The sequence below is a fragment of the Mustela nigripes genome, chromosome 4 (assembly GCF_022355385.1).
Source record: "Mustela nigripes isolate SB6536 chromosome 4, MUSNIG.SB6536, whole genome shotgun sequence".
Taxonomy (NCBI): domain Eukaryota; kingdom Metazoa; phylum Chordata; class Mammalia; order Carnivora; family Mustelidae; genus Mustela; species Mustela nigripes.
The window spans coordinates 100901069-100915022 of NC_081560.1; the positions used below are offsets into that span (position 1 = coordinate 100901069).

At 48.3% G+C, this 13954-nt stretch overlaps 1 protein-coding gene across 1 annotated transcript in view; it reads left to right on the plus strand.

The window, feature by feature from the left end:
• Window positions 1–2159: 2159 nt before the first annotated feature.
• EGFR (epidermal growth factor receptor) overlaps window positions 2160–13954 on the plus strand; it is a 202670-nt gene continuing 190875 nt past the window's right edge. Inside the window, exon 1 of the mRNA XM_059397207.1 lies at window positions 2160–2472. Within this exon, the coding sequence (XP_059253190.1) occupies window positions 2385–2472 (88 nt within the window). The 5' untranslated portion in view covers window positions 2160–2384. The remainder of the gene's footprint in view (window positions 2473–13954) is intronic.

The following is a 13954-nucleotide window of genomic DNA, read 5'->3' on the forward strand; positions in this document are numbered from 1 at the left end:
AATATCACTATAAAGGTTAATACTATGACAAAGCAGTGGCCAGTGAGAACTCTGAAGTCTACACACTTCTTTGGAGGGGCCTGTGGAAGAGATTGCTATGCAGCCTTAACAATTAGCTGTAGCTCTGGGGCGCCTGGTGGCTCCAGTCCTTAAGCATCTGCCTTCAGCTCAGGTCATGATCCCCAGGGTCCTGGGATCCAGCCCCGCATTGGAAAGCCTTTTTTCCCCTCTGTCACTCACCCTGCTTGTGTTCCCTCTCTCGCTGTGTCTCTCTCTGTCAAGTAACAACAACAACAAAAATCTTAAAAAAAAAAAAAAATTAGTTGTATCCTTAATCGACTGGTGTTTTAACACATGGACCCTATGATTTGTGCCATCCCTCGGATTTCCTTGACAGACGTGTCAGAGCCAAATCTGTGACCTTGTTAATTAATGCCCAGGACCTTGCTGTGTGTAGATCTTCTCTAAGACTCACTTTCACGGGCGCCTGGGTGGCTCAGTGGGTTAAGCCGCTGCCTTCGGCTCAGGTCATGATCTCAGAGTCCTGGGATCGAGTCCCGCATCGGGCTCTCTGCTCAGCAGGGAGCCTGCTTCCCCCTCTCTCTCTGCCTGCCTCTCCATCTACTTGTGATTTCTCTCTGTCAAATAAATAAATAAAATCTTTAAAAAAAAAAAAAAAGACTCACTTTCAGATTGATCCTCTGTTCAACTGGATTTTTCTGGGTTTGGTTTTTCTTTTTTCTTACTTGGTTTTTAGAATGGGTTAGTTTTTTGTTTTTTTTTTTTTTTTTTTTTTTGCAAATGGCTCTAAGTCCTGTTTGGAACGTGGGGAGGAAACCAACATGTGGCCTTCGAATCTTCATGGCCTTCTTCACCCAGGGCCTAAATGAGTCCAGAAGGCTCAGCGGGTTGTTCTTAAGACAAAGGAACAAACAAGCAGGACTCTACATTCAGAAGAAAAAATGCAGGTTCTGTGGATATCGAAGAGCCCTGTGTTCTGCACGCTTCCTCCAGCAGCAGGAAAGTTCTGGGCTGTAACTCTACTTACTCTAGGTGGGTGATTTTTACCTCAAACAGTGGGGAGATCAGAGCTGAACCAGGCCTGAATGTCTCTAGTGAATCTTGGGAGGAGAGGAGGGAACCTGGTTGTAGGATGGGGCCAGTGGCTATCCATCCTGTCTGGGAAGGAACGGTGAGAATAGGTCCCCCTTTTTTTGAATAGCCTTTCTCCTGCTTGATTTACCCGGTCTTCTCAGGGCAGCTGGGCACCTAGCTTCTTAAAAGTATCTCCCCAGATGTTCGTGTTAAGGCTTTATTCGAAGAGCCTGTCTTTGGTGAAGTAATTGACCACACGTGCTTGCGTTTTAGGTACCCTTGGCTGGTTCCTGGCATACGAAACGCTGTGCACTCTGGGTACTCACGCATTCATTCAACTGATATTTTCCAAAGCCCGTTCCTGAGCCAAAGGTGGGTTCCCTTATTTCGGTCAATTTCTAGGGTGTTTGAGACTTAAGAGCTCCAACTCGGACGCTTGGCACTCCTGCCAGGCGGGTGCGGGGAGGAACCCTGGGCTGCCAGACCAGCTTCCAACCCCCATTAGGATCCTGGGGTGCAGTGGAGGAGTTGGGGGCCAGAGTAAAGCAATGGTTTCCCAGCCCTGCCCTTATCTGGCCTTGGGCGTAAGGCGCGGCCAGTTTGCCCGGAGATGATGAAAGTCTGCTCCTAAAGTTGGAGGGGCGGAAGGCGAAAATGGGGGGCCCTGGTGCAAATCTGGCTCGACGGAGGCTGGGTCACTGAGTAACTGTGCCTGTCCGCGAGGACTGGGTCCGGAGGGACAGCGCAGGGAACGTCCCCCTCGGAAATGAGCTCCTAAGGGCGCCGGCTCCGTTCCCGGACGTCGCCTCCTCTCTCCACCCCGGGCCTCCCCGGTGCGCTTGGACCGACAGAGGCCACCGCCGTGCGCCGCCTCTCCAGCCGGTGGCCGCCTGCGGTCCTCGCCGCGGACTCTTCCTCCCTTCTCCTCGCGCGCCGCTCCTCCTCGGCTCCTCCCGATCCCTCCTCCGCCGCCTGGTCCCTCCTCCTTCCAGCCCAGCCTTCCCGGCCCCCGCCCCCGCGAGCTAGACGTCTGGGCAGCCCCCGGCGCGGCGCGGCCGCAGCAGCCTCCGCCCCCGGCACGGTGTGCACGCCCGCGGTCAGGGCGGCCCGAGCCCGGAGCGAGTCCCGAGGTCCCGAGCGAGCCCCGGCGGCCGCCGCCTCCCAGACCGGACGACAGGCGACCTCCGCGTCCACCCGAGTCCCGCCTCGCCGCCGCCGTCCCCGCGCACGGCCGCCCGACTCGGTCCCGCCTGATTGCGAAGACCCCGAGCCGGCGCTTGGGGGCAACGATGCGACCCTCCGGGACCGCGGGAGCCGCGCTCCTGGTCCTGCTGGCCGCGCACTTCCCGGCGAGTCCGGCGCTGGAGGAGAAGAAAGGTAAGGGCGAGTCCCACCGGCCCCGCGCCGCCTCCCGACGCGCCCCAACCCGCAGCCCGCCCAGCTCGTGCTCGCGGCACCGGCTCGGCGTCCCGCGCCGCCCGCCCCTCCTTTCCTGTTTCCTTGAGGATCAGCTGCGCCTCTGGCCGGGACCGTGGGAGGAACTGGACGTTTCGTTTCTGGGCTGGGCGAGCGTGAGGCGGCGCAGGACCGGAGGCTCTGTGCGCGGGGCAGCGGGGCTGCGGGCGGGGTGTGGGAACCACCGGCCGGAGTTCGGCGCCCCGGAGCGCTCGCAACTTTCCGTCCTCACTTTCCTGGCCTCCTGCGCCGGGTCCGCCTACGGAGGCGCGGGCGGCTCTGGTTCCAGCGGCGGCGGCGGCGGCTCTGGTTCCCGCACGTGCGCCCGCGCCTGTCCTCCGGCGGGGCCAGGCTCGGCCCGGGGCGCGCGCCCCAGGCGCTTGGGGAAGCTGGGGAACGACCCCTCGGAATCGTCTCGCTCACTCCTCGGGCCTCCTGGGACGGGCGGCTTCTCGAGCCGACCCCGCCGCGCGTCCTCCCTGGACCCGGGTCTCGGACTTGAGCCGCTCCCGGGGGACCCGGCCTTGCCAGCCCGGGGCCAGGCCTGGGTGCGTCGCAGGACCCTGCAAGCCCTTTTCCCAGGTGCGGTGCTGCAGCCCTGAGCTGAGGGGCCCGAAGGTCCCCTGTCTGCCTCTACCTGGGGCCGCGGGGAAGGAAAGGCGTAGTTTCCTCCTAAGCAAAAAAGGGGGTGGGGTCGGGCCCGCCCCTTGGGCGCAGACCCCCGACGCTTGCCCTGCTCTCCATCCTCGTGCAGGTAGCGGAGGGGGAAACCCAGGCTCCAGGCCAGCCCAGAGCTCCCTCCTAGGCGTCCACGCCCCTCGGGCTTGTGGGGTTTCGCTAAATCGTCGCTTCCCGGGAAAACTTGTGAGATTTGCCCCCACCTGCAGCCCTTTGGTTGCGGATCCGGGCTTTAAGGTGCAGCTGGATCCAGCGGTAGGACCAGCAGCGGCGGGACAGCTGGGCCCTGCAGCCCAACTTCATAGGGCCGTACCCATCCTGGTCAGGTCTCCACGGTTTGTCAAAAATAAGGCTCACACCAAACTTTCCTACTCAGCATCCCGAGATTTTCTCTTTGAGATGTTCCTTTTAGCTCTTTGAAGAGTTTGACTTTGGGCCAACCAGCATTTTAAATTTTTTTTTTAAAAAAGGATTGCTGTCCATGGTTCATGGGTGCCAAATGTCCAGACTGAACATGAGCGAGTCTGGCTTCGTGACTACCGGCCATAAACCCACTTCACATGAGAAACATGCCTCAGAAGGTTTAATTACACAATTTCAAAATCAAGCAACCCGGGTTCCAAGAGTCAGGTCTGTACTTGCTGTTGATGTCATTGGCATGGGGGTTTGGTGCTGAGCGAGTTTGTTAGGGGAACATTAATGCATAAACCAGTGGTTCCCAAACTTTGTTGGACATAAGAATCGCTTGGGGGGATTTTAACAAAACAAAACGATATCTGGCTCCCCACCCCAGATATTCTGATTTCATTGGCTGGGGATGAGCCCTGGGCATCGGGGTTTTTGAAAAGCTCCTCTGGTGATTCTGCGGGGCAGCCAGATTTGGGAGTTTGGGAAAGATGACCTGCCAGTGTAAGGGACATATAATCTTTTGGAACATCTGGAATGTTAACAATCTTGCAAAATATAGGAAAGAAGAGGTGGGAGGTGATTTCAGTAATAAGAGGTTAGTCTTTTCACTAACAGAGCTAGTGGAAAGCTCTGCGTCCTTTAAGGGGTCTGAAGGGCTCCCCTTCATCTCTGCAGGGAGTCCTAGAGACCATGGACCTGCTCCTGAATCAGCCGACGATAGAGTCCTCTTAGGCAGGCGGCATCTCTCCCTCTCTGATACAGGGGACCCCTTCTGTATTTTAAATTCACTCTTGGAGCACCTCCAAAGCACCACCTTTTTTTTTTTTTTTTTTTTTAAACTCCAGAAGTGTTCACAGCTCTTTTCTATTACCCCTTTGAACACTGCTATTAGTGCCTTGGAGATTTGTTTCTGAGAAAAATATAAATACCACTTAATTTGACTGTCCTGTATTTGCTTCAAGCAGAATGCTCCTGAATAAAATTGTGAGAGTAGGCGAACAAATGTCATTCTGTTAGAGTAACGTTAAAAAAAACCAACAACCCAGTTTTAAGGGGTAAATTATTAAAAATGTTAGAATGAGATATTTTTATAAAAGGCGTTGAAGACCCATGTAAGATTCAGTGTGTTCAAGGAAATTTGCTCATTTTAGAGAGACTTTTTTGGTTCTAAGATATGGTATCTTCTGTTCTGATTGCACTTAGTACTGTCAAACAGTGTTTTAAGTGTCCTTTTAATACTTGGGTTAAGCGTATGTAGTGGGTACTCTATTTATAAAATGGGAAACTGAGGTACAGAGAAGTAAAGTAACTTCCACCTTTAGTAAGAAGCAGAGGCAGGATTCAAACTCAGACCTTCTCCACCTGGGTCCTGCCTCAACCACCTGACTCCACCCCCTTATGTGAGTTCTGTTTTCGGAAGAGCCAGCTCCATTGTGTGCCATCACCTCATGTCCGATGCTGCGTGTCGGGGAGGAAAAGGACCTGGGAACTGGCCCCTTAGACTTGGTCTCAGTGTGAAACTTGGAGCAAACGTCAGTTTGGTGGTCTAGATCGTTGGTCATTTCCTCATTGGTCGCTCTGCTTGCCTTCTGTGGGGGCAGCTCTGTCACCAGAGCATGAGGGAGCCTGGAGCTTGCTCGGGGGATGGTTAAGCAAGCCCCTCCCTCTTGCAAAATGGAGAGGTCAAGGTGTTATTCTAGAAGAGAGCCTGGATGGTATTCTGGAGAATGCAGAAGTGGGGAAGCTGTTCTAGCTCCTCCTTGGAAGACAGTCTCGATTCAGTAGGTCTGGGCTCTGTTGATGAGGAATAAAAGAGGATTTTGAATCCTATCCCAGGTGAAGAACCCCTACCCTTTTCTCTAGGGAGTTCAGATGTGAGGATGCCCTGTTCAGTCCTGGCCAGAAGCCAGAAGGTCTGTCTTCTCGTTCCAGCTCTGTGTTGAGGCGATCGTGTCACTTACCAGTTCCAGGCTCCCGAGTCCTCATTTCTAAATCCAAGGAGTATTTATTGAGTGCATAGAATGTGCCAGACATGAGTTAAAAGGGGGCAGGGGTGATCTTAGTAGTTTCTACCATTGCTTCCACAGTGGGATTCCTTAAGTCATTAATGAAGTACAGATGATCCTCAATTTACAACGGTTTGTTGTCCTTTTTTTTTTTTTTTTTTTTTTTTAAAGATGGTGTGAAAGCAATGCACGTTCACTAGAAACTCTACTTGGAATTTTAATTGATCTTTTCCCCGGGCTAGTGATAACATGGTACAGTCCTCTCCCGTGATACTGGGTGGGGGCAGCGAGCGGCAGCTCCAGTCAGCTCCGCAGTGACCAGGGTCGACAGCCCACATGCCGACAACCATCCCGTTTGTCACTTTAAGGACAGAATTCGGCCAACTATATGAGCTGTTCAACACTTCGTATAAAGCAGACTCTGTGTTGGGTTTTATCCGTCTGTAGGCTAATGTGAGTGATATGTATACATTTAAGGTAGTTTAGGGTAAGCTATGGTATTTGCTAGGTTGGGCGTATCCAATGTCTTTTCAACTTAAAATAATTTTAATTTATAATGGGCTTATGGGGACACAGCCCCATCATAAATCAGGGAAGGTGCGCGTTAGTAAATTGCTTTCCAGATCTGAAAAGGAGACCCATGGTCCTTGTATCTGTCATGTACTCAAACCCATATGGCTCTGTCTAGCAGTAGCTGGTTGATGGCCCCGGTACGTTTTTTACCATTATTTCTGGCTTTATGCATTTAGTTTCATAGTCTGTAATTTTTCAGAAACTCATTCTGAAGTTTGAAGAAGCTGATTGCCAAAATCCATTGTGCTACATGATTGGACCTGGTCCACGTGACAGCGCTAACATGTTTTGAAATGTTTTAGAGGTAGTGTCAGTGAAGATGAAGCAGTCCACCCTGTTTAAAAAGAAAATACTTTTTTTTTTTTCCCTTTGATCTAAGCTTCAGGACCAGCAGCTAGTGTCTGAAACTTTCCTAACAGGAGTGGCAAACCAAGTCCAAGTATTAAATTGATGATTATGAACGTTGAGGGAAGAGAGCCCCAACACTGGTGCCCGAGACCCCAGAATTAGGGTGGGATCAGAATGCTGAAGGACCCACCTGGGAATCATTTGGCCCTTGCCTTGTGGCTTGCTGTGAAAGTTGTGTGTTTGTGTTTCTTTTAATTACTTTTTATTTTTTTTTTAAAGATTTTATTTATTTATTTGACAGACAGAGATCACAAGTAGGCAGAGAGGCAGGCAGAGAGAGAGGAGGAAGCAGACTCCCTGCTGAGCAGAGAGCCCGATGCGGGGCTCCGTCCCAGGACCCTGAGACCATGACCTGAACCGAAGGCAGAGGCTTAACCCACTGAGCCACCCAGGCGCCCCTGTGTGTGTGTGTGTGTTTTAATTTGGACTTAATACAGTAGAAATGGGCTGGTTTAAAGCTAGGTTTTATTAATAGGGGTATGTTTTGAGAAAAGCTCAAAGTTCGAGAATGGCCCACCTGGTCATTGTTCCCACATATACAATTTCAAAAAACGAGACTCCGCTCCTCAGATCTGTACTGAACTACTTGAGTTTTGTTTTCTTCTGTCACTTTTAGACATTTGACATTATCCCAGGAAACATTTTTGGCCTCAGTTATCACTTGCTTGTTCTTAAGGCATCAACACACGTAGGGAATAGAATATAAACCTTGTTCTCATGGGCCATTCCTATTGACATTATAGCTTCTCTCTGTTCCTTCTTTTTCATTTTCCTCCTGAAAGGTTGTCTTTTCTAGACAGTCCCAGCAGTTGGCTCTTGGCACAACATCTCAGGGTATGGGTATGAGCAGGTTAGTTTGAATGCAGGCAAGGATCCAAGCTTATGTCAAATAACCGGTTTGACTGAAATTTTCACTTCTTCAGAGTCATTAGGTGCAGTCTCCTTCCTACACATTCAGATAGACACACTCAGTACAGTTGTCTAGAAAGTTCCCGGAGCCAGCTGGGAGCAGGAAGGGTGTTTAGGGCCACTGAGCAGTGGTGGCTTGTTTACTTAGCCCTGTTAGAAACTAAGTGCTGGGTTTGACATTTTAATCTCTGCAGGCCCTAAAGTATAATATCAAATGCCTGAGAGTGTTGACTAAGCATCTGTGAATTGCATAGGCTTAAAATAAATTCTGTTCCTACCAAATTTCAGCAGCTTGCTTCAGAAAGTAGTATGTGAAAGTGAACACAGGGGGATAGAATTTCCTTCTCCACTCCAAGTTCTTTCCTGTGCTGGTGGGCCAGCACACCTGGCCCTGATTTAGTAGAAATAATTGCACAAGTTAACCTCTGTTGTTTGTCCTTTGAGTATAAGGACACGAAGTGCTACCTATTACAACTTAGGCTTTTATTTTCTTTGTGTTTGAGCCACAGTGAACAGTTTGCTCTGTCCTGTCCACATTTGGAGACTTAGGAATGAATCAGGTTTGGTGCTTGCCCTTTAGTCTGTTAGGGGAAGAGAAATCTCTAGATAACAAAGTGTGAAACTGTCACAGAAGCAATGATAGAATTCTGAAAGGGATGGAGTGTTCTGGTATTATTCTTTGCTTTCAATTCTACCTGGAGAGGGGGCCGGCTATCGCCCCAAGCCGTGGGTGTTTCCCCGGAGAAGACAAGCCAAGGCATCCCAAGAGTAGGTCCCATAGTAGCAGAGGCCCAGGGAGCCCTGGTTATTCGGTGAGATGGGAAAAGAAGGGGGAGGTGGGGAGGCTACACCAGACAAGAACTTCGATGCCCCCTCTTCCCCAAGAGGAGGCTCTCCAGGGGAGGTCTAACCTGGGAACCGGCTGATGGGTTGGGTGCTTGAGACGAAGGACTCCAGCTGGAGTGGGAGTGGCCTGCAGAGGGAACAGGGAAATAGGGAGCTGGGTGAGTCCTGCCAGCTGGGAGAGATGCGGAAGGGGAGAGCGGGAGCGTGCGGGACCAGTGACTCAGGTGGACCTGGAGGCCGTTAATGTGTAACCAGTGCAAGACCTAGAGGATCCCAGGTGCACCAGGGTTCTGCCCTGGAAGTCAGGATGAAACACCGTTGCCCCTCGCAGGGGCTGTGAATGCCCCAGGAGGAAGAGTGGGTTGGGTGGACGTGGGGTGGTCCGATGGGGAAGGTGACGGGCCGGTAGGTAGAGCAGTCGGGTCCGGAGCCCAGGAGAGCAGCGTGGCCTTGACTTGTCATTTGATATGTTTCCATTGCAGGGGTTGTCCTTGCCCATAAAATAACCCCAGCCCCCAGCCTATCTCCTGCTCCCTGGCTCCGTCCGCGTTGACCAGGTTGGGTTCTGGGTCAGCCTGCTGCTTTCTGTGCCTGGCCGCTGTGGTTGGGTCCACAGCCTGAGGAGTTGCAGTTAGAAGTGAGCGATGAATAACACAGAGCATCCGACAGCCCTGGGAACGCTCCTTGTATCCCATGTCCTCAGACGGGAGTCCCTGTTTCTAACGGCAGCATCAGATCGCTCGGTTTGTACATTAGTGACTGAATTGAAAAGACGAGAAGGTGAATTTTTTTTTTTTTTAAGCAGTAGCTTTTGAACCTTAGAATCACGTGGGGAGAATGCAATGGAGGATGCCTTGCAGCATTCTAGACCAGCCGAATAAAGTCTTCCTCGGGGACAGAGTGTCAGCACACACGTCTTTAGAAACTCCTTAGGCAATCCCGATGAGGGCACCGAGTGGTGTGTGTAGCTGTGGCAGAGAAGAAATTTTGTCTTTGTTCTCAGACTCCTGATGCTTACTCATTGCCTGAGCTTCCTGAAGGTCCAGGAATAATTTGATATTTCCTTAGTAAATCAGTCTCAAAGCTGAATGTTTTTTCCCCATGAATTCGGGAAAAGCCTATTACGGTGGCTTTCGTGGTGTGTTTCCTAAGAGAGCCACAGCAGCCCTTTGAGGCTGCTAGAAATGCACATTCTTGGATCCCGTACCTGGACCTCTGAATAGGATCCTTATGGGGTGGGGCTTACAGTCTGGGGACGGAGCCTTCCAGGAGATTCTGATGCACAACAGGTCTAGAACCACAGACGCTTCAGGCAGACCTCGTGCTGGGTTCTGGATCTACGAGAGGAAGAAGGTAACTGCTTATCTTCAAAGTGCTCACATTGGGAAGGGCTGAACAGGGAGAGAGACAGGAAGAACCCGTGTAATCCAATGTCTTAGAACAGAGGCGATTTGGGATTTCAGTGACAGTCCCCAAATGGGGTTAATCGTATTTCTGTGATGGGGGCAGTTTCTCGGAAGAGTTTAGCTGGATCTCAACAAGGAGACTTTGTCCCATCTCCAGGCAAAGAGAAAAGAATGAGGACGTGCTGGTGAACTTGCTGCCCCTCCTCCAGCAAGCCCACCATCACCGGTCATCCATAAATGTGACTGTCTTATTAGAGCACCTGCTAAGGTTTTAGAATTTCCTGCTTTATGTTCCTAAATGACCACAAGGAAACTTGCAACGTCAAATGTTAAGTGCCTGAGACATGACATATTTTATCTTTTAAAATGAAAATGGCCTTTTTTAAACTTACAGCCGGATGTGAAGAATCTGGGTTATAGTTGATAGTTTCCGCATTCTTCCCAGTAGCATAATTTGGCCCTACAGCTTGTTATGAATAAGAAAAATGATTCCTTGGTGTACTTTAACTCCTACCACAGAAAACAGACAAAAGTCTTCATAATTTTAGACATAGTCAATGCACGCTGAATCACATTGAAGTCAGAAAATGTCTCACATGAAGTGAGCCACTGCCACATGTTAGAAGACATCCATGTCCTGATTCACCAGGGAAAATTGCACAGACTTACCTGTTTCTTGGCAGAGAGCATTTGGAAACAGGTGGATTTGTAGTGAAGAATGAGTATGGTTGGTTGTGCTATCTTGGGTACCCATGCCTTTATGTAACAGGGAGTAGAGAAGTGGTTCTAGACCCCTGTACTTAGCAGTGGTTTTAAGAACATTTTGGAAGGATTTTACTTTAAAACTAGAAACCTGATACCTGAAGGTGTACCACTGTGCACACACTTGGGCCTGCCTGTGCTGGATAAGGTCATGGTTGTCTTAGTTGTGTGTCCTTACACATGATATAATGATATCATTATAACTGAAAGTTCTTTCTTTCACTCCAGGTTTTGCAGAAAATTGATGTATTGTGTATAATCTCTCCGACATGACACACTGACGTTTTAAGGGGAAAAACTGTGCCTGTTTTAGTTCCTTTGCCCATGCTCATAAACTTACCACTATTTCAGAGTCTGGAATAAAAGCAAATCACGTCTTGAATCTGGGCGAGTCCTCAAGGATGGTCATGGGCTCCTGGAAATGTTCTTACCGCCGTAAATGAGATTTCAGAAGGGTTTTCGGAAAGATTTTTTTGTAACGTCAAAAAACCTGGGTTATTTACTAGCAGACATTGACTATCTGACAACTGCCGGCTTGTCTGTGTTTACAGGCATCTCCTGGTTCATTCTTCTATATCACAAACCATAGCAAAGAGTTAAATTGCACTGAGCAAGATCACTTAGACAAACTACTTGTGTGTGTTCTAGTACTAACTTGCGAGATCTGTTTTTGAAAATACATTTTAATATAGTATCAGAAATTTAAATAATTATCATCTCTTTTCCATGAAAAGGAAAAAAAAAAAACCAGAACCCCCACCCCCCAACCCCACGCCAGTGTCATCTACTTTTGATTCCAGATGAATGTCAGGAAAATGAAAGTGGTTGTTGAAAAATTACTGTGCCACCTGTTGGCTTTTAAGAGACTGATTTTAAGGGGCTTTTACCTCTGATGAATTTCAGAACATTTTCTTGGCTTTGATTTGCTGCATAGTTAATAGAGAATCAGAAACCTTATCCTTGTAGTTACTTCTTGATTTCTTTACTTCTGCTGGCATTTCCTGGTGGTTTAATAGACAGTACGCACGCAGTGTATTTATGAGCGAGAATAATGTATTGCCTTAATCTGTCCGCCCTCCCTTCCTTTCCCACTTCCTTCCTCTCTTTCTTTTTTGCAAGCTGTTACGAATCAATCTTCACCAAGAAAGAAAATTTTGATGTATGACTGTGAATGAAAAACTTTGACAAATGACAGCAAAAATATATTATGTAATTTCTTAAAGTTAGAACGTCAGAGATATTCAGTGTTTATGATCAGTTTTTATACAAATATGGATAGACATGTGTCATTCCTTCAAAAGTTGTATTGCTAAAGGAGTTTTTCTTAGGACATGGCTTAATGCATTTTTCCCCATGCAGTCTGTTGTTCGTTATAATAGAGAAAACAGGTTAGAATCTACCTCCCCAGTTTCCGCTTCCATAAAATGACTCAACTAGATGGTTTGATGGCTTCTTGCAGCTGCAGATATCCATGAAATTAAAAGCAAACCTAAGTGCATGCAAGATACATATTGAAACTTACAGATGGTAAGTGTGCTCTGTGATTGAGATGCTAAAAGACTGATGTTATAATAATAATAACACCTTGCCTTTGTCTAGGACTTGACCTAGAGGAGGCCTTCACCTCCATCTCCAAGCTTCCTAAGAACCCCACAGGATGGGGACACTTACCCACATTCGAAGGTTAGGGACTCAGGCTGTCAGCAATTCTGCAGTTTGCCGTGGTCACCGGGCTCATTGACATTGAGCTGCCGGGAGTTTCCTGCTATAGGGCAGACTCCTGACACCAGTATGGAATGTCTCCAAAACTCTACTTCCTCCTCCTTTAAGACACTGTTGCTTTTTAGCCAGTGGCTGCCTCCTGTCCCTGGTAGTCCTATTCCTGAGTCAAAGACTAATAAAATACTTTCATATTTTTTGTTACATTTCTGTCACTCATATAACCAGTGCCCCCTCATGATTTTGGTATATTCTGCTCCAGTTTTGTTCTTTCTCACTTTTTCTTGTGATGAAGTCTTTGAGTCTTTGTGTGTTTTTTAAGAGGACAAACTTAACAAGTTGTGGACCCTCCAGGATTGCTGGTTTTCTATATCAGGTCCCTTATAAGAAGCCATTCTGCCTGTCATTATATTTGGAAGCACTGACTTTAAGGAGAAATGATTACAGAAATCCCCTCTCACTTAGAGGACCTTCCTTGTTTGAATGAATCGAACCGGCGATGGGACCGTTCGTAGATCTCTCGTTGATGGTGATCTACCTTTTCCAAAAGAAATGTCAGAATACAATGTTTATTTTCCTCCACTGGGAAGGAACGAACTTTTTTTCTTATTGTTTATTTCTAACATAGTGGAAACTTCAGCAGAACTCCGGCAGAAATTCCCCCCCACAACGAACGTTTATATTTCTTAATTATAAAGCAGAGTAGAAAGAAATCCATTCAGAGTAGAAAGAATCCCATATCCCATCTCAACGGGATAAATGATCTGTAATTGTCATTGATGTTGTGGAGCTTTGGAGAATATCATTCAGGAAAAACATTGATTTTTTTCTTTTTTTTTTTTTTTTTTAGAGCCGAGTCTGATGCATCTCTTGTTGAATGAACAAACCCTTCCAGTCAGCAGGCAGTAGAGTATTGATTTTCAGGGCTTGCTTAGTAACTGGCCTCTATGCATTGCATAAGTTATTTGGGCAAAAGCTATGCCACTTCACCTTCAATCAACAAAGTCCGCCCAGCCAAGGCAGAACAGAAAGTTGAGCAATTTGGTGAAATGGGTTGCTCAGTTTTTCACTTCACTTTTGTCTTCTAAAGACTTTCTCTCTCTCTTGTTTAAATGCAAACTCAGTGATGTGCCTGGTTTGAGGCGAGGCATCGAATGGAAAAAGTCCCAGATGGATTGAAGACCTGGGTGGTTATCGGGGTCCATCTTCCCTCATGCCAGAGTCTTGTTCTTAACGTCTTGGCTAGAAAAGCTAGGGCTTTGAGAGTGTTGGGCCAGGACTGCTACATATTCATCGTGTTGCCCAGTTGCAAAAACAAAACGTTCAAACGATAGCCAGGAAAATCAGTAGTCATGAATTCAAGGCCTGAACTATGCTAATGAAGCCAGTGGAAACGGGGTGCCAGGGTGGGGAAATTGCCAATAGTGTATATATACTTCTTTTGCTACTTGGGGGATTTTTTTTCCTTTCCTTCTTGGACCTTGTTTTGGGAGGAGGTCAGACTCTATTTCCCTTCTAGGCTTGCTTTCTCTTCTCTAGTGGTAAGGGAAGAGGTAGAGCAAGGTGGTAGCTAGAAGTGAAGCTGCCGTGTTGGTCAGCACAAGTGGTAAAGCCGCCATGTTGGTCAGCACAGGTGGTGAAGCCGCCATGTTGGTCAGCACAGGTGTCTGAATGCAAGCTTTTCGACTA